Genomic DNA, 26,013 nt, shown 5'->3' on the forward strand with positions numbered 1-26,013 from the left:
GAATTTTTTATTATTTTTTTCAATTTTTTTATTAAATTTTCAATTTTCCAGAATTTTTAATATTTTTTTCAATTTTTTTATTAATTTTTCAATTTTCCAGAATTTTTAAAAAAAATTGAAATTTTTTCATTTTTCCAGAATTTTTATTTATTTTTTAATTACAAAATAAAAAAATATATTAAAAAATACAAAAATGCGGCCACGTCAGCGTTGACGGGGTCAAAATTGGGCTAGGGGGCCAAAATTCCAACCAAAAGTGAACTTTAGGGGCCAAAAAAGAGATATTTTTTTTAGAGGGCCAAAATCGTAACTTTTGGATACTTAGGGGGCCAAAAGTGTAATTAAGCCCATTTTAAAACTATTTTTTTATGAAGTGTTTGGTGGGTGATCATAGTACTGTTCCTGAAATTGCATTGCCACTTTGAGGTCAGAAGTAACTCCAGCACATCAGTCATGTTTTTGGTCCATTCGTATTGTCTAACGTTATTGGTCAATTATTGTACCAGATTAATTGCCAGCCAAGTACGCTAGCTCTTTCCATCTATTTTCTGATTTGACTTTTGTTGACAAATAGTATACATTTCAATTTTGACTTGAAGACTTCTACTTCCATTTCTACTCTATCATATATTCATAGGACAACAACAACCAACAAACCCCTCTTCACTCCTTTTTGCATTTCATCATCAATTTACACTTTTCTTCACTCTTCCCTTTAGTTCCCATCCCTCTCTCAAACAAATTCTTTAATTAATGGCTTCCATAACTCTAATACTTGTATTTCATGTCTTTATTATTATTTCCCTACTTCAATCTTCTAAAGGGAAACAAATAATCTGTAATACTTTATCATGTGGTGATATTGATATTGCTTTCCCTTTCGGTTTAAAAGAAAGTAATCAAGATCCTCGTTGTAGCTATTATCCAAACTCCACTTTCCAACTTTCATGCAACAACCAAGGCCAAACTATTCTCAACCTCCCAAACACAGATAACTTAATCATTAAAAACATCAATTACATGTCACAAACAATCCATGTCAACGACCCCAAAGGTTGTCTCCCAAAACGGTACTTAGATAACAATTTTAACCTTTCAGATTCAGCTTTTAAATTAAACCCCCAAGTTTACAGCACTTATAACCTCACTTTCCTACGTTGTCCTTCCAATGTTACTGAATCTCAATTGCCATTAGCACCAATCTATTGCCTAAGAGACAAAGAACATTCAAACTCGTCTTCTTCTCCGGTTATAGTTTCATGGGCAGCACCTATTATGTCGACAACGGAGTTGTCTCAAACGTGTGAGGTGATTTCAACGGCTTTGGTTCCGTTACCGAGGATGGATATTCCTATGTGGCCATATTGGCCTAATCTTGATAGGGATGTTGAGTTAGTTTGGACCAAACCAAGATGTGGAGACTGTTTACTTGATGGTCAAGTTTGTGGGTTCTCTGAGGATGAAAATAATAGTCTTCAAGTTGAATGTTTCCCTAGTCCCTCCAATCAAGGTATGCTATCTTCTTCTTCTTGCTTTATCAACTGGCTATGCAACTTTCTTTTTGGGTTTTCATTCTATGGTTGTGATTAATTCCCAACAATATACACACTGACCTTAACATTGCTTTTGTTCACGTCAAAAAATAATAATAATTGGTTTTGTTGCCTCAATTTATTCGCTTAGGTAGAATTTTGTCTAGCTAGTAGTATTTCTCTAGGCTCAATATACAAAAACTATTGGTAGTTCCTACATTTTTATAAGAGAAATGATATTTTGACAACCACTTTTTGACAACTTTTGGAAACCTTCCTCTCTCATACCCACATGATTTTGTTATCATCTCTCTTCCTTTTTCTCTCTCCATTGTTTTTGACCAATAAGAAGTGAAAAAAACAAGGTTGTCAACAAAGTTGTCATCAAATGGATGTCAAAATATCATTACTCTTTTTATAAATATTTCTTTTTTATTTTGGTAAAGAAAAATTAAGGTGAGACGAGGATCCTTCTCAATAGGCTAATTTAAGGTATGTCTGCTCACGAATTACGACTGCACTATCTTTCATGATTTTTTGATAAATAGTTCTTAAATATTAAATGTATTGTACCCACAAAATGAAAAAGACTAATGTGACATGCTTTTATATACTCCCTCCGGTCTCAAATATAAGAAAATATTCCTTTTTTAGGTTCATTGAGTAGTTAATGTATCTGGTCTACATTGTAAAACAAATACATTAATTATTCAATGAACCTAAAAAGGGAATCTTTTCTTATATTTGAGACCGGAGGGAGTATATTTTAAATATTAAATATGAAAGAGACTAATATTTTAGGCACTTAATTAATGGTTTACATTTTTTTCTTTGGTAAAAATACTTCATTTCCATAACCTTTATTTTATAAAATTAATTGCTTGGAGTTTATAAATAATTTTGTGGTAAAATTTAATATGAAAATTTCATTTTATATGAAAAATTATGCTTTCTCCTTGGAAGTACTTAAAAAATACCAATTTTATAACCAAATTCATATTTTTAAACTAAATTTGACGTCTTTGATCGTCCATCCAATGATGTTTAATGAATTTTCAATATGAAGTGTTATTTAGTGAGTTAGATTGTCTACACTTGAGTTTGAGATAATAATGCATTCACCCGGTTATAAGATCTTAGTTGTCTCATCATAATTGAACGACTCATGTTATGATTTTTATAAGTTAGGTCCAACAAACAAACATGAAGTCATGCTTAGATAGTCCATGCTATAATTTCATATAGTTATTCTCAAAAAAGGACAGATGTGTGAAACAAGGAAGAAAGAGATATACATCATATTCAATTCCAATTTGTTTTGGACTTTTTGACACATATCGATGGATAGTAATTGAACAATAGAAGCACGATTTATTAGATAATGAGACAATATGACAAATAAGTTTCTTTCAAGGCTATGTAGCAAAAAATGATATTAATTCTTTAAAGTTAAGTTGTTTATATCATTGATTTAGATGACAAATTTCATGGATAAAATAAAAAATGAGGATTGATAAAAAAAAAAAAAAGGATAACATATTTCATACAGGCCTTTCAAGAAGTGTCAAAATCGGCATAGCAATGGGAGTGGGAATACCAGGACTTTTGTGTCTGATTGGCTTATGTTGCAGTATATGTGGTAAGATGAGGAGAACGGTACCACTTCATGAACAAAGGAGCTCAAATCTTCCTACAATAACAATTTCCTTAGAACCTCTCCCTTCTTTTGCAATGGGTCTTGATGGTGCCACAATTGAAAAGTATCCCAAGACTCTTCTTGGGGAGAGTGGACGATTATTGAAGCCAAATGACAATACTTGCTCGATTTGCCTATCTGAATATCAACCTAAAGAGACGTTGAGAAGCATCCCTGAGTGCAACCATTATTTCCATGCTGTTTGTATTGATGAGTGGCTCAAAATGAATGGTACATGCCCCATATGTAGAAATTCACCGGAGACATATTCTTCAACTGGTCCTTCTTTTTCTTCATTATTGTTATCCCCAAATTCGTCACCGTTGTCTTCTTCACGATAGATAAATTAGTGGGTTAATGGTGCTTTACCCCCTTGTAATATAGGCCATTTTCAGGTTTACCCCCTGTAAAAAATTTTTTTTATTTATCCCCTGTAAAAGTTTTTTTTTCCAGAATACCCCCTAGTAGGTCATATAAAAACCAAAATTTTTGTAAAAAAAAAAATAATAGGTCGTTTTTGTATGGCCTACTAGGAGGTATTCTGAAAAAGAAAAAAAAATTTACAGGGGGTAAACCCGGAAATGACCTATATTACAGGAGGGTAAAACACTATTAACCCTAAATTAGTCACACTTCAAGCCATATATATTTGATGTAAATGTTATATACCGCTGAGAATGGAGTCATTATATGTGTTATACCATTTTATTTTAAAGATAAAAAATAAGGATGTTATTGTTTTTTTTTTTGTCTTAACTCTTTGGTTGTTAGGGTAAATGATCCACAATGATAAGAAGTTTAACATGGTAGTTAAAGGTCAACTAAATGATTACGGTCAAGGGTTGAACTCGAATATTTCGATGGATTTATAGTAAAATTGATTAATGAGGCTTCCAAACCAAACCCTACATAGTATATTCCATTCATGAATAAGACAATACGCTTGACTGTAAACAATTGAATTTGTTTTTTTTTTAGAGGAGTTTGAACGTATTTCTAGTTAGATGGAAAAGAAGGAAACAAAAGAAGGGATAACGTTGGCTCAGTTGGTAAGGAACGGGCCACTTCCTTGCAGAAGGTTGTGTGTTCGATTCCCTCTGCCGATGTGAGGGCAGTGTTGGTGGGTGATCTGTAAATACCTCTATAAGTGTCCTTTGGGCCCGGAGGCGTGCCCTGACCCTGGTGGTGACCGGAGCCGAACCCACCTAAACTTTTTGTAACCAAAAAAAGTTTAATAAAGTATACCCCTAGAACATCCATTGAGCAAAACTACTCGATGATAAACTCATAATGTAGGGAGAAGTCCACGAAGCATTACAAAGAACTTCTATAGGTGCTACTTGCTAGCATTCAATTTTTTTAGGAGAGGTGCTAGCATTCATATCGACTAATATGCTAGTATAATGATTTTGCTCTCAAAGGATGAGTAAGTAGAAAACTAAAAAATTATGGTAAAGATAATCTTCAATGGCTTAAATTGAATTTAAACTATTGAAACATAATAACGTGTTAAAATCAACGAACTTCAGAATAAGTTAGTGAAACACAATAAAATGAGACCAATAAAGTGATAAACTAGTGATACTTTTTATGAGAAGTGTGCGCGGGATCATTAAATAAATACTTTTATCTGGGGATACATAACAGCTTGGGGGTGTAGCTCATATGGTAGAGCGCTCGCTTCGCATGCGAGAGGCACGGGGTTCGATTCCCCGCACCTCCATTTTTTTCAACGAACACAATTTTTTTATTTTGTTTAACAGAAAGAATCATTTATTTATTAAATTAAAAAATTGTACTTTATCCGTCTCGATTCTCTATCCACCACAAACACTCACTCACCTTCAAATTCTGCTTCATCCTTCTCCCTTCCCTCACAAACCATAATGCAATCTCATAATAATATCATCACAATACTATAGAAAAGAAAAAGCGTAAATATTCAAATCAATTCAATTCAATTCGAAATCTATATAGTTTTTCACATTTAATTTCTGCTATGATTCTAAACATATCAACACCTTCATTCCCACGCACACTTCCTCACCCTTTTTATTCTTCTTTCAAACTCTCTGAAACTTATTCCAACCGCAACAACAGTAGTTCTTATCCACTTTTCATTTTCACAAAACCATTGAAATTCATCAACCTCAAAGCTTCCGTTAGCGAAAGCCAAAATGAAACATCAAACTCTAACAACTTATTGGATCAACAGCTTCTTCTCCGAGTTGCCTCCACCGCCAAAGACGCCGATGAAGCATTGCAGATAATTGCTGACAACTCTTCCACTAATGGTGGTGTTGTTTCTACTTCTGATTGTTGCTCTATTATTTCTGCTGCGCTTGATAGGAATAATCCACAACTTGCTTTGTCTGTTTTTTACTCTATGCGCTCCACTTTTCATCAAGGTTTTTTTTCTTCTCATCATTTATTTATTTATATATATATTCAATCTTGTGCGTAACTGATAAGTTAGCTTACTGCGGAAAAACTAACTCATTCAATTTGTAGTAGTTTTCAGTAAAATTAATATTTGATACGAGATAAACAATATACGTTTAATTAATATTTAATTTTCTTGTTTTCATTAAGATAATAAAGCTAAAAATGATGATTTATAAGCTTTATCAAACTATAAAGCTACTTGAAGTAGCTGATCAAAAACCGTTATAAGCTAGTAATAAAAATAAACTATTAGCTTGTGCTATTAGTGTTTAATTAATTTGTTTATCCAAATTCCAAACGGTTGTCTTAGCCGTTACAATTTGATTTTGACGATGAAGCACATGTTCGTATACACTGTAACAGTTGGTGAGAGTGGTCCTCTAGTCGAGAGATGGAAGTGGTCGAGGCCAAATGCACGTGTTTATACATTGTTGATTCAGGGTTTGGCAGCATCTTTGAGGGTTTCAGATGCTCTTAGCGTGGTTAAATATATATGTGAGGTGGGCGTGTCTCCTTCTGAGGAGGTAGGGTTAAATAATTTTCTTGTTTCTCTTGAGTTCTTCATTTCATGGCACTGATATTGCAAAAATTGGACTTGTTTTGTAACCATTTTTTACTTATGGGAATTGTTGCAGGTTCCCTTTGGGAAGATAGTGAGGTGTCCTACTTGTCGGATAGCTGTTGCAGTTGCACAGCCACAACAAGGTATTCAGGTATTTATTATCCCTTGTGTTGCCTATACCCAATATTAAATTCATTTTTAGTTTGGTTCTCCTATGCAATAATTCAATGAGTTCGATTTCGGATTAGATCTTTCAATTATTATGTAATTTATTACTATCTCTGAATCCTTCCTTGGTGAGCTCTTCCTTCAATTTCAATTTAGTACAAAAAAGTAAATTGTTTCTCTCCCACTCCAGTTGTGCCTACATAAATAGGATGATTCAACTACTATGACCTTGACAATCTTCCATTCCGTTCCTGTATTGGTAGCATTTAGTCCAAACTTATGATAAGAGTGCCTTGTGAAGAAGGATAAGTTTAATGTTTATTTTGTTGATCGGAGAGTGATTATTGAAAACTGAACTCAAGTTTCCCATAAGTAAACTCACAGGGCTTTATTCCACAACTTAACTCTCTTTCGCTTCTCTTCAATTTCCTGTGAAATTTTTTATATTATACTTTGACTTCTTGAGTATTGTTGATAGTTCTTGTCTCACTAACAAGATTCCTTGATGGGATTTTGTCAATGAAGATTAATAATGAGTTTGTACAGAACTAGGAATAAATTGTTTTCATCAAGAGTGTAGTATCATATTTCTTTGTTGTGATAAATGAGGACAGAAGCATTGTTGTTGCAGATAGTATCTTGTGCAAAGTGCCGCTACCAATATGAACTTGTTTCAGGAAACATAGTCAATATTCAATCAGAAGAAATCAGGTTGGTTAGTCATATCATTTACTCTATGAGCAGTATGGTTTTCGATGATTTATTTCTTTTTAATCAATATGATATGTTAATTTTTAACTCACTTTTGAGCTTGCCATATCCTATGAATCCTGTGGTTGCCATGGAAAGCATCATACCTTTTTTTTCTTCGAAGTATTTGCCCTCTTCCCCCCCACCCCCCGTTTTTTTTTTTTCTTTTTCCTTGTGTTAATTTAACAATATGTATGTTTACGGTGTTGATCATGGAGTATTCACTTTTTCTAAGGATCTCCTCCTGCCGAACGCAGCATGGACATTACAGCATGGAAAAAGGGGTTAAGATTCCTGAAACTGATGAAGCAAAGCATTCCATCTGCTGTTCACTCTATTGTGGTATGTATCCATTTTGTGAGGCGGTTTTCTGATTATATAGAGTTTTAATTAAGGACCTATGGCTATATATGAGTTGGGTTTAAGTTGGTTAGTTGTGAGAAGCCAGTGTAGCAATTAATAATTAGCCTTTCCAGACCCTCTGCCTTTTGAGTTCTGCAAAAAAAAAAAAAAAAGACCTTTCAGAAGGTTTTTATATGCCTGTATTGAGTCCTCCTGCTCAATGTTAGAAATACTTCTGCTGTGATATCACCCCAATTAGGACCTCATTTGGAAGTACCTGCACTGGGTAAAGGTTTCATTCCTAGCTTTAAGTAATTTTAACATTACTTTTGTGTCGGTATGATGTCATTTTCTTGCTTTTGTATGATTCCCAGTTCCCTACCTTCATTTATCCTTTCAATCTGGTGTTTTTCTCAGTGAGTAAACATATGCTAGTGTGTTATTTTTTTTATGAGCTCTGAGTTATGAGAAACGAGTGCTTCGTTACTAGTTTTTACTATTTATATTAATTTGTTGCTGAAATAATCTCATGTCAATTGCTGATATGTTTATAATGTCTCACTCGTGTTACCTCTTTACATCCTTTTCTTTCTTCTCCTGGCATTTAGGTGCAGACGCCTTCTGGTATGGCTCGTACTCACAGATTTGCAACTGACACAGTTGATCTGCCAGCACAAGAAGGCGAAAGGGTAACTGTTGCCTTGGCAGCTCCATCAAATGTATATAGAAAGCTGGGCCCCATTAAATTAAGTTCAAGAGCCCCGGATTTATATCCTGGTGAAGCTATGTGCATAACAAACCACAAAGATGGACGGGAATCACGTCTTGTAAGAGCCCCTACAAAAGATGAAAATTCATCATTACTTAAACCCTCCATCCTCTTTCCACTTCTTGCTTTGTTTGCCACTGGTGACGCTGCTTCTGGACTTATTGACCCCAGCCTACCTCAATTCCTATCAGTTGTTGCAGTTTCATCTCTTGCTATTGGCTCTGCCTTGAACTCCTTTGTTTTTCCCCAGTTTAATCAGGTACTGTAGTTGATACATCAGTTCTTTTCCCATTGAGGGATGCTAATTTTTCTTCTCTTCATCCAACTTGTTTTACTTCTCAAAAGAAGCAATCTTCTGCTGACTGTGCCTTATAATTTAATCTTCTATTATCGCCTTCAGTGATTAAAACTTGCTATTCACAACTGAAGGGTTTGTGCTTTGTTTCTCCACTGCAAATCCTTGAGACATACCAAGTCCAATTATGACTTGCTGTCCCCTTTATTCACTGTTCACAAAGGTAGCAATTGTGGATCTTCCCAAAAAAGACATACTAAGTCCGTATGCATTTATATATGATTGCAGCTTCCGCAAAGATCGGTGGAAGTAACTGCTATCAAACAACGTCTTTTATCTCAATATGACATGCTTCAGTCTCGCATCAATGACTTAAAAGAAGCTGCTGAAAAAGAGGTGTGCATTTTGCATGATTTGTAATTAGCATGGTGATATTGACCTTTATTTACTTAATCTTGGGGAAGGGAGCGGTTACATTTCCTGGGCGACATTTAACAGTTTATCTATCCTAATTTTCAACCTCTTGTATATAAAAAAACAATTTTTTTTCCGGAGAATTTTACAAACTCATTAAGGGAGAAGTGCTTCATCTCAGACGTGCATTCTTGCTAATATACTCCTCTGTGGTTGAGTTCCTTTTAATACAACAATGTTAGATTGTTGAAGAAAAAAATGGATTAATATAACAATGCTCCATAATGAGAGTAAGATTGTATAAAATAATTTTTAAGCACAATAGTTTCTTTCCTCGCCTTCTGTTGAAACATTTTACCTGTTGTTTGAGTTATATAATGTGATTGTTTTATTTTTTGAAGGTTTGGATGTTAGCCCGGATGTGCCAACTTGAGAATAAAATTTCAGCTGTTGGAGAACCTTCTTATCGGTTAATTGCTATATCATCATAATTCTCTGTTTCTAGTATAACTGATAAAATAATATTTTTCTTCGACGACGATATACGTCGATGTCCTCAATTTTCGTTAATTGTCTGGCTCCTCTTACTTTGGTCTTGTCTGAAGTTACCATTATCACTTATTTATCTCTAGGACTCGGATAAGTAAAGTCAAAAGGGTCCGAGAGAGCCTGCAAAATTCCCTCCAGGGACGAATTGAATTGATTGCTAGCTATGCTAGGGTATGTTTTTTCTTTAAAAGGGTGAATAGAAAACATTCTCTCCTCTAAGAAAATAGTTCTCCTGGTTGCTTTTGTATATTAAAATCAATGAATGAGTGTTAATTTTGTTCTTTGGCCAGATTTCCTCTATGATTGAAATTGAAGTGGAGATGGAAACTGATGTTCTTGCTGCTGAAACTACTAGTGATGTGGTAAACCATTTGATCTATATTTCTTTTGTGTCATGAAATCTTATAAAAGTTTAATTACTTAGTTGAGTGTCCTTATTTTACAGGATGGGTTCACAGAACAGATAGAGCAAATCATGGAGCTTGAAAATTTAGAGGAGGTATATTCGCTTAATATTCAAGCCCTATTATGTGGTGTTGTAGTTATGAACATGGCCAATTTCTTTCACCAAATCTTGCAAAATAATTCCTCCTAAAATTATAATAAATTTCTTAGACTACCAAGCTGAAGGCCAACATTGAAAGTTGAATTCATTTATACTCTTGATTTTTCTTTTGATGTGAGATTCTGAAGCTAAGAAATTAAGATATCCATCCTTAATGCCCTTGATTAAATAACTGCATTTTCTCCTCAGACTTGTTCGCTGTCTGTGATAGATGGATAATCTCCCCTTTAATGTGCTTTTAAATTCACAATCTAATCCAGCTTAACACTGGCATTGTCTTTACGGACATATATCCTCTCCATTATTAATATAAGAACTATGTTTGTATTTCCAAAACTAAAGAAATGGAGGCAATGGAGTGGATCCATAATACATTCCCTGTATTTAGTAGTACTTTAAATAACGTACAAGACCTTTGCTTTGTGTTGCAATAGAAATTCATTATTTTACTTTGTTATGCAGAGATGGAAAATGCAAGCAGAAGCAAATGATGAGGCCGAAAGACTTCTTAGCTCCCAGCCAGTGCCCTTGGACGAAGTTTAAAGATTTACGGATGCATCTGGTTCGCACCAGTGCATCATTAGTTGAAGCCTCACTTCCCTGCTCAATGATCTGTTCTTGACTGAGCAAAAGAGCATCTTCCTGTCACCTGTCTTTTAGCAGACAAATTTTGAAATTTTAGATCTTAGTGCAATCACCATCATCATATCTCAAGAAGGAATGTCTTGTATATGATATAAATATGAGAATGTGTCATGTGTGGCTTCTAATTGCAAATACTTATTGCCACTGAAACCCAATCCTCTTGGCTTTTAAAGTCAGAGGTAAAAATACCAGCAAATCACGATGTAAATCCGCTGTTAACCATCCTGGTATTGTTTTTGTTAAGGATCATATTGTCAATATATATAGTGTGAATTAACAATAATCAATTATTCAGAATGTATCCATTGAATTGTGGATATTATATATATAACGCTGCACTAATTGAAAAACTTAGGATTGGATTTTCTGTGTGAACAATCCCAGGAGAGGTCCATTCTCATCTAATAAATAATAAGAGGAGTGCTAATAACAAGTGTGTTCCAAGCACTCCTCTAGGTAATAAATTTGCCTTCTCATTAGATAATTAGCACAAGGAAAGCATGTCCAGTAGCGTAGTTTTGTCTTAGATTCTCAGTGGTTAACATTTGTGATAAACATAATCCAAGACTGTCTTCCTCTTGCATGCCAGTACGGACCAGGGGAAAATTGCCAAGCTGATTGTGATTTGTGTCAAGTGTGATGTGATGCTGCATTGGAGAATAGATGGATTATGTTTATCACATGCCAATGGAGCTTAATTTGTTGGCATAGGCAAAGCTTTTGGAGCTTATTGAGTCGGCCTGCGTCAAGGTTGAGCTTCTTTTAATGGAGTGGTGTTTCCATCTTTGTGGGGAGCTGGATAGTTCATGCAAAGTTCTTTGTTTGGCATGATATTGTGGAGCTTGTAGAGAAAGAGGGGTAACAAATCATACCAGCATGCGCATGGTAAATGATATGCCAGAAGAATGGCATCAAGCAAGGACTTGCATGTCATGCATCAGAATGCAGGTGCAATCTTTTGGTGTAAGCCTACCCAAGGTAGCTATAAATGCTGAGTAAACAACTATTTTGGTCGTTGGATTTGTGTTATGTTGTTACTATAGTTTGTGGAGTAAACAACAAGTTTTAAGGAGTAATTAAAGTATATAAATATTTATGTGTTTTTTACTTAAATGTCCTTATTTATCATTAAATTCACATGTGATAAACCAAATGTCATAACTACTTTAATAGTTTATTGTGTTTTCCAACAAGGGTAAACTTGAGAAAACAATAATAAATTCACTAAAACATCAAAAGTTTTGGAATATAATTGAAGTTCTAAAACATCAAAAGAAAAGGAATGGAGGGAGTATTTAAAGTCCCCTTTACTCTGTTCAGATATTTTCTAAAAGATGTGTTTATTTTAACCGGCTAATGAGAAGACGTGAGACTTTTGAGCCATTGTGATAGAGAGAAGATGAAATGTTGCTTGAAGATGGCATTTTTTTGGAAATAATGAAAACAATCTTTTGTCATTATCATTGTTTAAAAAAAAATGCATTCATAAATCTAAATACCAAGATATTGTTTTCTTTTTAAATCCAAACCTAGATTTGAGGGAATGTCTAATGGATACCTAACAATATACCTGAAAAACCATTCTTTTTCCGGATTTAGGAATCGCCACATGCTCTCATTTGACTTAAGCTTTGGCGGATATCATCTCTCAAGTCATGCAGATCGATAACTTCTTTGTTATATCAAACACCAGAGCTACTGATTTAACTTTTTTTTTTAACTAGAGATATTAATTTTGGTCTATTATATAATATTATGGCATAAATTGACCATGTAACCGACCTTACTTAATGGTATATATCTTGATTATTATCGTTGACGGATTTATCCGAATAAAATGCATTCAGTTTGTCTATAAATTTTATTTTATAATATAAAAATCTTAAAAAAAAAAAACAAATAAAATTATTCATGTGATTGAATAAATTACTCTAGATGTCACATCAATCAATTATGTTATCTGCATCACTTTAAGTTACGTAGGATTCCTCAAATTGTTCAATTTTTTTTTTTTTTGGATTTACCACCGTCGCCAGCACGTTGGTCGAATTTTCATGTAATGATTGTTAATTTGTTCATATGCTTCCACGTTTTGAATTTTTTTTTTTGTGCCCTACTTTATTCCCAAAAATACAAAAATACCCTACTTTTTGAAAAACTGCAAAAATGCCCTACTTTTCAGTACCACGCCACTGCCAGCAGCGAGGTACCTAAAAGTTGGCATACCACTGGAAGCTGCGTACCATTTTGTGGGTTTTTTTTTTAATTTTTAAATACCTCTCAACTTGGAGTTGAGAGGTATAATAAGGACAAAAAATTTCATAACATGCATGGACACACGTAAATGATGCATGGAAAAAATAATACTAATAATAACTTAATTTTAAAAAAGGTAATTATAATAATAATCATAATATTTATAAAATAAAAAAAACGAAATACAATAAATATTAAATACTACATTTCTACTGATGTGTAATATTAATGCAATCTTTGCGGGAATGACCAGGCATCCTACAAACGCCGCATCTTCTCTCGGTTTCCACATCGTCCATCTCGGTCCTAATGCGAGTAATTGGTGGACGACCTTTCTTTGCCCGACGCATGGACTTGTTGGGAACCACCTTCAGTCCTTCATAATCAGGCCAATATGTCTGGTGGTGAACCACGTCGAAGTGGATGTTGTATACGGCGTATACACACTGATTCGTGAATTTTGGATCGACAAAAGTCTTGTAGTCGTGAGAAAAGCTAGAACATGCGGCAATGACATGTGAGCATGGTAGGTGTAACGCTCTGAATCGTCCACAGTCACACCATTTATTTTGCAGGTCCACCTTGTATTCTCCCTTTGGTAATCCTTCTTTATGGTCGATGGTTTCACGGACGGAGAAGGTATACTGATCCCGGTCAAACTGAGTGACATGATGACTGTTGGATTTATGAGCCTCATCCCTGAGATATTTCATGATGTTTTATGAGAATGGCTCACCAGAATTTACCCTTGTCGCTGCCTCATGTCCTCTTTTAGCAAACAAGGCCGCCAACCTGTAATATGATGCTTTCACAATAGCTGTGATCGGGAGTCCTCGAATACCCTTATACAAGTTGTTTTGTGACTCTACCAAGTTACTTGTCATGTGGCCCCATCGTCGACCATCATCATCATGTGATTGATTCCACTTTTCTTTAGGAATGTTGTCCACCCATGCTAAAGCCTTTCGGTCTGCAACAGCGATTTCAGAGCGGTGGTATTCGAATGTTGGGATGTTCATGGCGTAACCTGCATTGTTTTGAAAAAAAGTTAGATGTGTGTTATTTAAACAAATAATATGTCGAATTTACAAGGAAAGAGATATAATTTTTACTCATGCCTTCAACTTTCTTCTTAAGTTCTCCGTCCTTGAACGATCGCATAAAGTTCTGTGCAATGTGTCGGACACAAAACACATGGCTTGTCGGAGCATCGTGCCATCCATTCTGTGGATCATCATACGCGCTCTTTATCGAAACATGTCTATCATAAATGAGGCATATGTTCGCCTGTGGGGTGACATGCTGCCTTAGATTTTTCAGAAAGAAACTCCATGCCTCCTTGGTCTCGCCTTCCATGATTGCGAAAGCAATGAGAAATATCTTGTTGTTCCCATCTTGCGCAACAGCTAACAACAATGTTCCTTTGTATTTACCATACAACCAAGTTGCGTCAATCTGGACAATTGGTTTGCAGTATTCGAAACCCAAGATGCACGGACGAAAGGCCCAAAAGAGACGCTTGAAGACAGTCTCATTGACCACTTCTGTTGTTGGGACCGTTTGAAAATCAATAATTGTTCCTGGCAAATCTTTTTCCATCACCATCGACCACTGTGGTAGTTCTTTATAAGACTCCTCCCAGTTACCATAAAACTTACACTAAAACTTCTCTCTTCTGTCAGTTTAAATGGAGACCATACAAGAAAGTTCCGCACAATTTACCTGAAGACTATTGGGATTGGACTGCTACAACTTACCTTATATGTTTTGACAAAGTTGAATGGCATCCAACTGATAGGGTCATGCTTCAATTTGGTTTGCCACAAGAAATACCAGGGCCCCCACGAGACATGCGACAATTCCATAAGTTGGACAAACGGTTCAAGACGTGGTATGAATCAAATGGTTTTCGCTTTCCAGAAGAGTGCGAACATTGGGACAACCGACGACGTTATACTTTACCTCGCATGCGGCCAAGATCACTCACCCCAACTCATGCATATATTGAGTGGTTGACAACCACATGCAACCCACGTCTAACTATTTCGGTTGTCACAAAACCATCAAATTCAGATCCAGATCCAGAAATAGAACAAGAGCCGGAACGTCAACCTGAAATTCACAACAACCAAACACCAATTCATGATGATTTTTGGGATCAAGACATTTTTTCTCAACTACAAGATCATCAATCACAACCACATACAACACAAAACACTCAAGGTTCTGTAATGTATGAATTTCTCGACACCCCTCAACAAAATATCATCCAACCACCACCATATACCTCCCCGAGAAATGCATATGAGCCCCATTATCAGTCAACTTACCAACAAAATTCCATGCCAAACTATGGTTACAATGACCCAAACCAAGCTAGCACATCGAACACCAACTACTTCTCCTATAATGACCCAAACCAAGCTGGACCGTCCAACACCAATTACCCCCCCTACAACAACCCACAATACCCAATGTACACCAACCAAAACTACAACTACCCACCAACACCAACAAACCTACTATCTCACTTCTCTCCGGCTTCGATCAACTCCAATGAACAATTTCTGGATATGGGATGGCCAACACGGGAACACGATGTGTCGTTGTCGTTGGGTTATGGTAGTCAAATACAACCAACTACAGATAACAATGACGAAGACCAACATGACTCTCAAGTAAATCGCGGAAGAAATCGTCGAAGACGAGGGTGTGGGACAGGAGGGCATTTATAATAATTGTTGACTTTCTTGTATGGTAATTTTATTTGTTATATAATTTTTATTAGTTTATTAAAATTAAGTTAATTTTAATTTATTATTATTATTTTTCCATGCATCATTTACGTGTGTCCATGTTATGAAATTTTTTGTCCTTATTATACCTCTCAACTCCAAGTTGAGAGGTATTTAAAAATTAAAAAAAAAAAACCCACAAAATGGCACGCAAGTTCCAGTGGCGTGGTATGGCTGGCAACTTTTAGGTACCTCGCTACTGGGAGTGGCGTGGTACTGAAAAATAGGGCATTTTTGCATTTTTTCGAAAAAGTAGGGTATTTTTGTATTTTTGGGAATAAAGTAGGTCAAAAAAAAAATTCCGTTTTATTAGTCTGTTCATATGCTTCCACGTTTTATTAGTCCTCATTGATTTCATTTTTATTCCCTTCTTGGCTGTCCTTGTTTGTAGTTTCATTTTATTCACAAGAAGAACACAGCACTTTCATCTTCATCCATGTTCTCTTGTGACTTGGAGGTACTGCTAATTAAAGGAATTATTATAGAGAAGGTCCTACAAAACCATAAAGTTGGAAGTTTCTATGTCTAATGAGTCTTGCTACTATAGGTTGGGTTAAAAGAAACAGATGGCTAGTGATGATGATTATAAAGTGCAACTCCAAGGAGATAAAAGGCATGTCCAAGCCTATATGCCAAAATCAGAAAATGACAAGCCTCAGTGCTAGCTACATGCATGGTACATACACATGATAATATTTAAATTTAAAGTTCAATTTAAGTATAATATCAAAATTACTTACACCGTCTATGTATACAAATAAAATCCTTACAAATTTTTTATAGTTTAAGAAGTAAATTCAATGTGTACTCTAACAAAAAAGAGAGAAACACATCGATTACAATTGAAATTGGGTTGGAATTTTTTGTTGTTTTGAATTCAATTTTGCTTTTTCGGTTTTTGTTTTATGAGATTTATGGTGATAATTTTTTGAAATAAAACCTTATTGGGTACAAACCACTTTTGATTGAAATAAACATAATTGGGAATAAACAACTTTTGTTTTAAATCAAATGAAGCATACTGTTTTTTATGTTGATAATTTTCGTTTGCTAACTATTAACATGTTGTTGTCGATTTATGCGGTGTGTGGATTCATAGATGTCGTGGAAAGTGAAAGATGTGTGTTGACGAGACGGTGTTGTTGATGTTGGATTTTTTTTTTTAATATTATTTTCTTATGAATTCTTGATTTGAAGAAGATGAAAATGGGGGAAGACATGAAGATTGAGATGAAGGAAAAAAATAATTTTGAGCCAATACTAAAATGACATGTGTGTCTGAGTTAACATTTTTTTGCCACAAAACTAACAGACAGACCAAACTGAATGACAAACATATAATTAAGGGACCCAAACAAACCAAAGATTTATTATGGAACCCAAGTGATACAAAAAAAAAATAGTTAAGGGATAAAAAGAACAATTAAGCCTAAATTAAACCATTCAAGTTATGTTCAAGAATGAAAATTTGTTTGCTACCAAAGACTAGAGTTTGAAGGGGGATATAATATTGAAGTGTAATTAATAATCACCAAAGAACCAAGTTGAAAATGGAGGCAGCATGAAGAAGAAGGAAGAACCAATGTTTTTAAATTTGAATTTGTTTTGTTCTTGTTTTTCGGTTATGTTCCCTCTCCGATTTTTTTGTCCCTCCCACCGTGTGACTCATCATCCACTTTTTCAAATCAGCGTTGTCTGTTACGTTAACAACTATAGTGTCACCCTCTGCTAGCCACATATATGTTTTTGTAACGGATGAAGACAACAAATACCAAAATTAAATGTTCAAAACTTACAAGATTTTTTTGAAAAAAAAATACATGAACGAAGAAAAACAAGAAAACAATTTAACTATTGGATTAAATATATTTATTCCTACAAAATTGCAAACTTTCAAGTTTAACTCCTACAAAATTTAATCCGTACAAAATTTTACTATTTTGGAGGACTAAAAATATCCATTTTGTATAAAAAAGATTTCAAAATATAGACTATTATTACAAACTAGAATATTCTAAAGGACTAAAATTAACCTTAAAATTTTACGGCAACTAAACTCAAAAAGTCGTGATTTTATAAGGATTAAAAACATATTTAATTCTTAACTACTATTTACTTTTTTTAGGAAACACTTCTATTTAAATTTTTTTTTTTGACATAAACACGGCATGTATAAAATAATCTTGTTTTCTTTAAAAAAAATAATAACCTTGTTTTATTAGCAATTCCTCAAGATCCGCGAAGGAATCCGTGTAGGCAACTTCAACACACAAAGCACAATTAAATATCTTAACAAGTGATCGCCAATTTTGGTTGCACTTGCATTGCGTGAGCGCCTGTCTAGGCTTTTTGCCATTTTTTGGGCAGCAATTCAATTCATTCAACTTTTTCTTCTAGGGGACAATTCTTTTAACTTATAATTAGAAATTAGAAATCAAACTATGGGTGCGTCTGTTTCAACTTATAAAAAAAAAATATATTGTGTCAAAAGAATCTAGATTTTTTTTAGAGATTTTAAAAAATCTGAAATTATTTGTGTTTGCCTACTATCCATAAAAATCCATTTTAAAAAAAAATGAGTTCTAACATGCACATGTGTTATCTCCATGTTGTTGAAAAAAATAGATTTTGAGAAAAGCTAATCCTAATAGCTTTTCATTTTAGAGTCAAAATAGATTTTTTTTGATAAAATGATTTTTCTAAAAATCCTAAACAAACACTTAAAAATGAAAAAAGTGATTTTTTTTAAGGGAAAAAATAGATTTTTTTTTGGAAAAAATCTGAAACAAACGGGCTATATATAATAGGAAATTTTGGATTGTAAACTCTTTCGGAATTAGGAATATTCATATCCTCGTCAATTTCAAAATTTATTTTAATTTTTCTTAATATGTATGAAATGAGCAAATACCTCGGTTAATCTGGGATGGGGGAGTAAAATATAGGAATATATATTTGGAAATTAAAAATTTATTATTGATGAGAGCTTCAACCTTTAATGATAGAATAACTAAATCAATTGCGTCTCTCACTAATCGTTGGACCTTATACACAAAATCTTATTAAGAAATAATGTTTTTTGTTGTTGTCAAGAAATAAGGTTTTATACCAAACAAAATAATAAAGTTTGCACATATAATCACCACAAAAATCTCACTAATCGTTGGACCTTATATACAAAATCTTATTCAAAAAATGTTTTATACCAAACAAAATAATAATGTTTGCACATATAATTACCACAAAAATTTAGTAATAAGACAATTAAATTAATGAAAAATGTAATAACTTATATCATTTTTTATATACAATAGCTTGCATGCCCTTAAAGTTTTTTTTTTAACAGAGCATATGCCCTTAAAGTTTTTTTTAACAGACATGCTTTTAAGTTTATTACGAGTACCCTATTATTTTATGAAAAATACTAACGAGAGTTTGCGAATACTCTTTAAAGTTTTTAAATACTCCATCTGTCTCACAATTATTGTCTTTTTAACATTTTTTTCTTTTTCTTTTTCTCAAAATAATTGTCACTTTACAATACAATGTATTCCTTAAAAAAAAAATAATACCAATGTATCATTTATTATTTTTTTTCCACTATTATACCCTTATTTATTGAATTTCATCCAACTTAACTACTCAACTAACTACAATTAATAAAGGTGTTTTAGTAAATGCTACTAATATTACCTTTGAAATCAACATAATTAATCATTTTCTTAATAATCGTGCACAAATATTAAACGACTAATATTGTGAGACGGAGAGATTAGTAATTTTTTTATAAAATTTTGTACATACACTAGAAATTGAAATATTTGATTTTTTTTTTATATAATATATTTTTGGGTTAATTATGTTTTTGGTCCCTACAAAATGGCGACCTTGTAAGTTTAGTCCTTACTTAATTTTAATATCATTTTTAATCCCTACAAAAAAAAATTTACTTATAATTTTAGTCACTGCTAAAATAAATTTTGTTTAATTATCCTTAAACTCTTAAATTTTTTAACGATTTTTTTTATACAAGTTTAGAACACTATGAACGGTTCATTTACTAAAATCTATAATTTTTTAACATGAAATAAATTAAATATGAATTTTTTAAAACGACAAAAGTTTAAGATATAAGTAACAAAAATATGGACGTAGAAATCAAATTTTTTTACTATTAATATTTTTTATTTTTGAATCCTTAACGAGTGTCTAGCAAGACATTTATTTTATTTAAGAGAATGCTAAGGAGTGCTTTTGGGGTATTGGTTAGAGTAATAAAATAAGTAATTTTGCAATAGAAAATTGTGTGATTATTGTTAAGACAGAAGTAAAAGCATGCATTTCCAAAACATAATTTATACTAATAGATTCCTTAACCAATGTCATGAGAGCACCAATTAGCAACACCATTTTATGTAGGAGAATATTAACTGGTGTCTCAAAGGCATTGGTTAAGCTTCTAAAACAAGTAGGTTTTTATGAAGAAAAAAATTGTTTAATCATTACTTGATCAAAAGTAACATGCATGATATATTTCCAAGATAAATTTTTTATTTGTAGATTCCTTCACCATTGCCATGATGACACTGTTTAGCAAGATCATTTTATTTATAGACAAATGCTAACTTGTGCCCTCAAAGACACATGTTAATGAACTCGTTATAGAAATATACGCATTAAAAGTCGTACATTCAACTTCTAAAAAATTAAAATGTTATGTTTTTCAATGTAAAATTGCTTTTTAGATTTTTTAACATGTGTCATTAGGGTATAAGTTAAGATGACCCTGTTTATACTGTTTATAATAGTAACCACTCAGCTGAACTAAAAAACAAAAACTCCACCTAGAGAGTGTAACTGTCATTAACATGATTAACCAATCATTGATCCCAAACATTTGGCCCAAAAAATTATATTTATAACCAATGAATGATCCACACTGCCTCAAAAAACAATATAAATCATTAAATCGTGAACTAAAAAAAGAAAGAATGAGGATTAGAAAATAGAAACACCAATGACTGCGTTGGAAAGAATAAGAAAATTCAAAGACGAATCAGGAACAGACACACTGTAAATTCACCCAAAAAACAGACACACTGTAAACTCACGTGGATGACCTGTAGCATTCAACCATAAATAAAAAAATATTAATAGTAAAAAAAAAACATTTAATATAATTACTATTAATAAATAAAAAAATTCAAAAAGAAGAAAGAAAATGAAAAATTTCCGGAATCAAAATTAAGAACGCAAAGTGTCCTAAAATAAAAAAAACACGTCGTGGCGCGTAACAAACTCTCTCTTTTCTTTTTCCTTTTCCTATAAAACACGCAGTCTATACCTTTTCATTCCAATTTCAAAGTTTATCAAAAAATATTCTTCAGTTTTTCTCTTCTCTCTCACTTTCGCGAAAGGAAAGCGTTTCAATTATGTCAAACAAAACCATTCTGGTTACCGGTGGAGCCGGTTACATCGGCAGCCATACAGTCCTCCAGCTTCTTCTCGGCGGTTACAACACCGTCGTGGTGGATAACCTTGATAATTCTTCTCAAATATCCATCGACAGAGTCAAGAAACTCGCCGGTGATTTCGCCGGTAACCTTTCCTTTCATAAGGTGCGCGGCACATTCTCTCGTTGCTCTACCATTTTCAATTCTTTATTTCTCTCTGTCTGTTTTTAATTAATTAGTTAGTAAATAATGATTTGGTTGTACTGTCTTTATGATTTGATAATTATTTTTTATTTTGCCGAACATGGTGATTTTGTATTTAAAAAAAAAAATGTTTTACAGTGTTTTTTATTGGGTTTTATTAGATTATTTTCAAGTGGACCCAACCAAAAGGGTAAAATTGAAAGAAGGGTATTATTCTTGGGATGGGAGAGACGGTGGCAGATTCGAATAATATGTGTGTGTTGTGTGTGAATAATAATTGGGAGCTGAGTCTGTTTCACAATTGGCCCGACAAGTACATAACATGCTTTTTGATGTGATGTTTGTTTTGTTTATTTCGTTACTACTAGATCCAATCTGGCTTTTTTTTGGTGATATTGCAATTTTGTTGAAATTCTAAACTGTACTGTAGTTTTCAAAGTGAATTTGAAAAAAAAAAAAAAAAAACTTAAATAAGTGTTTATGGGATAAATAAATAATTATTGTATTATTCAAAATGTATTTGAATTATTTTTTGTAAGGAGTTGAAAAAAATAGCTTATTTTTTGACGTTTCATAAAAATAGCTGAAAACAACATATAAATTACAATATTAGCTGCAATAGACATTGATAAAGTATTTCACCTTATTGAATAAAAAATATATTTAATAGTTTTTCACTAGGTGGGTACAAGGGAAACTTGTATGTGTGGACATGACCGGTTTCTCCCTTGTCCGATAGAAGATTGGGGCTTTTATAAATTCATTTTTACGTTCGATACTTTTGGTTTCCTAGCACCAGAGGTCGATGACCTCTTAAAAAGATTTCAAAGAGTCACGCATAAAAATATCATGTCCTCTAAGTTCATAAATATTGTATTTAAGAATTGATTTTATCATCCGAAAAGGATTAGTGGCACAATTTGTTGTCCGTTTGCCTTCCATTCCTCTATAATTCATTGTGAATAAAATAACGTGAATAGTTTCCTGGAAAAATATGTTACCTATGTGAAATTGATAGTATATACCGTTATTTTATTGTGATGATGACCGACATATTTTATTTTACTTCTTCACATTGCAGTTAGACCTGCGGGACAGAGATGGACTTGAGAAAATATTTTCTTCCACAAAGTAAGGATTGTGCATAAGCTTTTGTGATTTTTCTTTTATACAAAAGATTGCACACATTTCAATTTCAAGTTCTCTTGCAATTTCATTTGATCACTGATTTATAAATGTTTGATGTATATGTATATGTATATTTCCTTTCAGATTTGATGCTGTCATACATTTTGCTGGACTGAAAGCAGTAGGTGAAAGTGTGCAGAAACCACTGCTCTACTATGACAACAACTTGATTGGGACAATTGTTCTATTTGAAGTCATGGCTGCCCATGGATGCAAGAAGGTAACTTCATTTTAGCTTTAAGTCCTGAATCTTGCAGGGGAAGAATGTCGGGCCGGGTCATATAGACTGAGTACTTGTAGTGGGAAATGATTCAAAAGATTCAGAAGTTTCATCATAAGATACTACTCCCTCCGTTTCAAAATGAGTGTCGTTTTAGGTGTTTACACACATATTAAGAAATGCAATGATTAAAAGAAAGAGAATGGTTATTTTACCAAATTATCCTTATTAACTATTGGTTAGTTTTAAAAGTAATACTTTGGAAGTAGTGTGCTGAGTATTAATTGGAGGGTACAATTGAAAAGAAAAAGTTATTATTGCATTGGAAACTGAAAGTGACATTCATTTTGAAACAATTTTTTTTGGCTAAAGCGACACTCATTTTGAAACGGAGGGAGTATAAGATATAGTCTAGATATTTTCTTCTTCTAGTGCCCTGATAATACTGCTACCTTAAAGTGTCTTGTGAGATTGGTTGTTGCGATTTTGTTACTTAACATGATTCTGTATTTCTTGATTGATTTCAGCTTGTGTTCTCCTCTTCAGCCACTGTATACGGTTGGCCAAAGGAGGTCCCCTGCACTGAAGAGTTTCCTTTATCAGCTGCAAGCCCGTATGGACGAACCAAGGTATGACTAGAGAACTATTTAGGGTACTTATCGGATACTTGGGTAGGGATAGTGAAACAAGAATTCCCTTTGCAATCTTGTTTATATTTTGGTTGTATATTACAGATTACAGATGTATCCTATCAGAATCTAACGAGAGTTTTTTTTTCCTTTCAGCTATACATTGAAGAAATTTGTCGTGATATCTACCGTTCTGATCCAGGATGGAAAATAACACTGTTGAGATACTTCAACCCCGTTGGTGCACATCCTAGTGGTCATATTGGTGAGGATCCTCGCGGAATTCCCAACAACCTCATGCCTTTTGTTCAGCAAGTTGCAGTTGGCAGACGCTCTGCATTGACAGTTTTTGGAACAGATTATAGCACAAGTGATGGAACTGGAGTATGTTTTCTTTGTTCTTGACTTGATTTACTGAAATTTTGACTTGGAAAGTTGCATGCTAAGCTCACACACTATCCACTATTTCCCTTCGATTTGGATTATTTTGATAATAATGCTGTCACAGTTGGTCCATGCTTACATGCGTAATTCCCATTTGTTAAGATCTACCTTTGAATTCTTTTGAGGATCTTACATTTTTTTTTTTTCCGATAAGCTTTTGAGGATCTTACATGATAAATCTTGTCTTTTTCTCAGGTCCGTGATTACATTCATGTTGTTGATTTAGCTGATGGGCACATTGCTGCATTGTGTAAGCTAGATGATCCTAAGACAGGTACTATTTGAAATTTGATCAAATTCTTCTAATAATTTATTCAGTCTATTCATTTTGGTAGACTCCTTGACGGTAGCAATGGTTGTGAACTGATGTTGGATTCCCATAATCAATGAGAGTTGTTTTTTCTTTGGTGCGTTTTTGGATTTTCACTTTTATGTGATGTTGCACATACAGGTTGTGAGGTTTATAACTTGGGAACAGGAAAGGGAACATCAGTTTTGGAGATGGTTACAGCTTTTGAACAGGCCTCTCGAAAGGTAACAGACTGATGATTCTATTTATGATCCTTTTTATTTTGCTATCCCTTACTCTCATTTTTAATCATTTTATAAATGTCATTTGATGGTCTCTTTAAGTTGATATAGCATAAGGACTTGGCTTAGTGTTAAGATAATCATTTATGATAGCTCTTAAAGTTGTGTTCAACTTATTTCCATTACGTGAGTTGTAAGTAAACTATAAAAATCTTTCACTTTGACCCTAAGATAGATGATTTTTTAAATATTATGGGATATCTAACAAGGTCAATTGTATTTTTATAAGATATACAATGAAATGAAAAAATTAATGTGAAACAAGTTCATTGACACAACATGTGCAAAATGCGTCGGCAAAGAAACATCTGATCTTTCTATTCAACTGTTATTCAGTTCCATAGCTGAACATATTGACAAACTAATTTATTTATAGTCAAATTAAGCTATTGTTTAGTACATGACTAATTAATTTATACATTTTTTTTTTACTATTTAGAAAATTCCAATTGTAAAGGCTGATCGGAGACCAGGAGATGCTGAAGTTGTTTATGCATCAACAGAAAAAGCAGCAAAAGAACTTAACTGGAAGTAAGTGTGGATTTTCTCAAGCGAATGCTTTCATGATATTTAGTTGTTCTTAAAACTCTCCTTTCTGTTTATTCAATTCTTTTTATGGAAATTCAATGTTTTTGGTGTCTCCAAATTTTGCAAATATTATATCTTCTGATCAGAAATGTGGGCAAGTTTTCTTGAGTTAATTGTTTTCCCCTTTTCCTCACAAATTTATGTTCCTTGTGCAGGGCTAAACATGGCATTGATGATATGTGCCGTGATCAATGGAATTGGGCTAGCAAAAACCCTTATGGCTATGGTGAATCTGAAGAGTGAATATTCTTTCAAATCCATTTGACATTGATCATTTATTTATATTTATACAAAATAAGTTATCTTTTGGGGTCTTTTGAATCCTATACACCACCACAAATTCAGTTTTATTTAGAGTTTTTCAATTTTTCTTTAGCGATTCTAAGATGGATATAACTTTTGTAATTATGAGGCAAATAAGTGGTGTTTTTTTTTTTAAAAAAAAAAAATTATGAGTTAAGTTAACGGTTCACTTACAAGCTATTAAATGGATCTTCTCATGTTCTTTATCATATTGCATGCCGTTTTGTAGATCTCAATCACATTTTTGAGCTAGATGACTTGAGATATAATTTTACTGAGAAGTCATGTTTATACGACTATTTAAAGACAATTTTTGAGATATCTCTCTCACATTTTCGTTGTTTTTACTATTTCTTTATATTGTTTTGATTTTCATGTCAATACCTACATTTATTTGTATGTCTTTAGTTGTCCTGGAAAAATTGTACAAACAGCATAGCTTAATTTAACTTTTCTCATTCTATGTTTTGTTTTTCCTTCAATTTTCGTGTTGAGTGAACTGCAGCTAACTTGAATCCCAACTAGACATGTAATTCATCCAAAAACTCGAACAAGGGAAAAAAAGTACGGATATTAGTATATTACTCTTGTGATCTTGATTCAGTGGAGT

General features: G+C 33.3%; 5 protein-coding genes and 1 non-coding gene across 7 annotated transcripts; 5 read left to right on the plus strand and 1 right to left on the minus strand.

The window, feature by feature from the left end:
* The first annotated feature begins 573 nt into the window (after positions 1-573).
* Positions 574-3,970, plus strand: LOC146934312 (putative RING-H2 finger protein ATL21A). The gene is made up of 2 exons (XM_085706187.1): positions 574-1,510; positions 3,082-3,970. The coding sequence occupies exons 1-2, from the start codon at positions 754-756 to the stop codon at positions 3,567-3,569; spliced, it is 1,245 nt and encodes a 414-aa protein (XP_085562313.1). The 5' UTR covers positions 574-753; the 3' UTR covers positions 3,570-3,970.
* Positions 3,971-4,878: 908 nt separating this feature from the next.
* Positions 4,879-4,951, plus strand: TRNAA-CGC (transfer RNA alanine (anticodon CGC)). Its single transcript has one exon. It is a non-coding gene; the product is annotated as a tRNA-Ala (tRNA).
* A 153-nt stretch (positions 4,952-5,104) lies between these two features.
* LOC146934314 (Pentatricopeptide repeat (PPR) superfamily protein) lies at positions 5,105-11,015 on the plus strand. 2 transcript variants are annotated; one of them, XM_085706188.1, is made up of 12 exons: positions 5,105-5,636; positions 6,037-6,197; positions 6,309-6,386; positions 7,035-7,114; positions 7,411-7,495; positions 8,104-8,523; positions 8,848-8,955; positions 9,375-9,442; positions 9,606-9,693; positions 9,813-9,884; positions 9,968-10,021; positions 10,550-11,015. In XM_085706188.1, the coding sequence occupies exons 1-12, from the start codon at positions 5,228-5,230 to the stop codon at positions 10,628-10,630; spliced, it is 1,704 nt and encodes a 567-aa protein (XP_085562314.1). In that variant the 5' UTR covers positions 5,105-5,227; the 3' UTR covers positions 10,631-11,015. The 2 variants fall into 2 exon arrangements, with proteins under 2 accessions (XP_085562314.1, XP_085562315.1); XM_085706189.1 differs by lacking the exon at positions 8,848-8,955.
* A 2,182-nt stretch (positions 11,016-13,197) lies between these two features.
* Positions 13,198-14,593, minus strand: LOC146934315 (uncharacterized). The gene is made up of 3 exons (XM_085707899.1): positions 14,107-14,593; positions 13,781-14,015; positions 13,198-13,687 (listed from the first exon to the last, which is right to left on the minus strand). The coding sequence occupies exons 1-3, from the start codon at positions 14,591-14,593 to the stop codon at positions 13,198-13,200; spliced, it is 1,212 nt and encodes a 403-aa protein (XP_085564025.1).
* On the plus strand, positions 14,171-15,754 carry LOC146934316 (uncharacterized). Its single transcript, XM_085706190.1, has one exon. The coding sequence runs from the start codon at positions 14,791-14,793 to the stop codon at positions 15,721-15,723; it is 933 nt and encodes a 310-aa protein (XP_085562316.1). The 5' UTR covers positions 14,171-14,790; the 3' UTR covers positions 15,724-15,754.
* Positions 15,755-21,138: 5,384 nt separating this feature from the next.
* On the plus strand, positions 21,139-25,612 carry LOC146934317 (UDP-glucose 4-epimerase GEPI48). The gene is made up of 9 exons (XM_085706191.1): positions 21,139-21,401; positions 22,522-22,571; positions 22,713-22,848; positions 23,376-23,477; positions 23,634-23,861; positions 24,117-24,195; positions 24,373-24,455; positions 24,952-25,043; positions 25,256-25,612. The coding sequence occupies exons 1-9, from the start codon at positions 21,216-21,218 to the stop codon at positions 25,341-25,343; spliced, it is 1,044 nt and encodes a 347-aa protein (XP_085562317.1). The 5' UTR covers positions 21,139-21,215; the 3' UTR covers positions 25,344-25,612.
* Positions 25,613-26,013: the final 401 nt, after the last annotated feature.

Source organism: Medicago sativa, chromosome 4 (genome assembly GCF_051527215.1).
Source record: "Medicago sativa cultivar Bolivia chromosome 4, Bolivia_mono, whole genome shotgun sequence".
NCBI lineage: Eukaryota > Viridiplantae > Streptophyta > Magnoliopsida > Fabales > Fabaceae > Medicago > Medicago sativa.

What these genes read in the sequence shown, in the direction of transcription:
- LOC146934316 (XM_085706190.1), top strand. Translation starts at nt 14,791, where the DNA reads ATGCTTCAATTTGGTTTGCCACAAGAAATACCAGGGCCCCCACGAGAC.
- LOC146934312 (XM_085706187.1), top strand. Translation starts at nt 754, where the DNA reads ATGGCTTCCATAACTCTAATACTTGTATTTCATGTCTTTATTATTATT. An exon ending in CCCTAGTCCCTCCAATCAAG is followed by an intron (nt 1,511 to 3,081) that starts GTATGCTATCTT and finishes TATTTCATACAG; the next exon opens with GCCTTTCAAGAAGTGTCAAA.
- LOC146934317 (XM_085706191.1), top strand. Translation starts at nt 21,216, where the DNA reads ATGTCAAACAAAACCATTCTGGTTACCGGTGGAGCCGGTTACATCGGC. An exon ending in CTGCCCATGGATGCAAGAAG is followed by an intron (nt 22,849 to 23,375) that starts GTAACTTCATTT and finishes GATTGATTTCAG; the next exon opens with CTTGTGTTCTCCTCTTCAGC. An exon ending in GCTAGATGATCCTAAGACAG is followed by an intron (nt 24,196 to 24,372) that starts GTACTATTTGAA and finishes TTGCACATACAG; the next exon opens with GTTGTGAGGTTTATAACTTG.
- LOC146934314 (XM_085706188.1), top strand. Translation starts at nt 5,228, where the DNA reads ATGATTCTAAACATATCAACACCTTCATTCCCACGCACACTTCCTCAC. An exon ending in TTTTTCCCCAGTTTAATCAG is followed by an intron (nt 8,524 to 8,847) that starts GTACTGTAGTTG and finishes ATATGATTGCAG; the next exon opens with CTTCCGCAAAGATCGGTGGA. An exon ending in TGATTGCTAGCTATGCTAGG is followed by an intron (nt 9,694 to 9,812) that starts GTATGTTTTTTC and finishes TTCTTTGGCCAG; the next exon opens with ATTTCCTCTATGATTGAAAT.
- LOC146934315 (XM_085707899.1), bottom strand. Translation starts at nt 14,593, where the DNA reads ATGGTGATGGAAAAAGATTTGCCAGGAACAATTATTGATTTTCAAACG. An exon ending in ACTTAAGAAGAAAGTTGAAG is followed by an intron (nt 14,016 to 14,106) that starts GCATGAGTAAAA and finishes AAAACAATGCAG; the next exon opens with GTTACGCCATGAACATCCCA. An exon ending in GTGAAAGCATCATATTACAG is followed by an intron (nt 13,688 to 13,780) that starts GTTGGCGGCCTT and finishes GAAATATCTCAG; the next exon opens with GGATGAGGCTCATAAATCCA.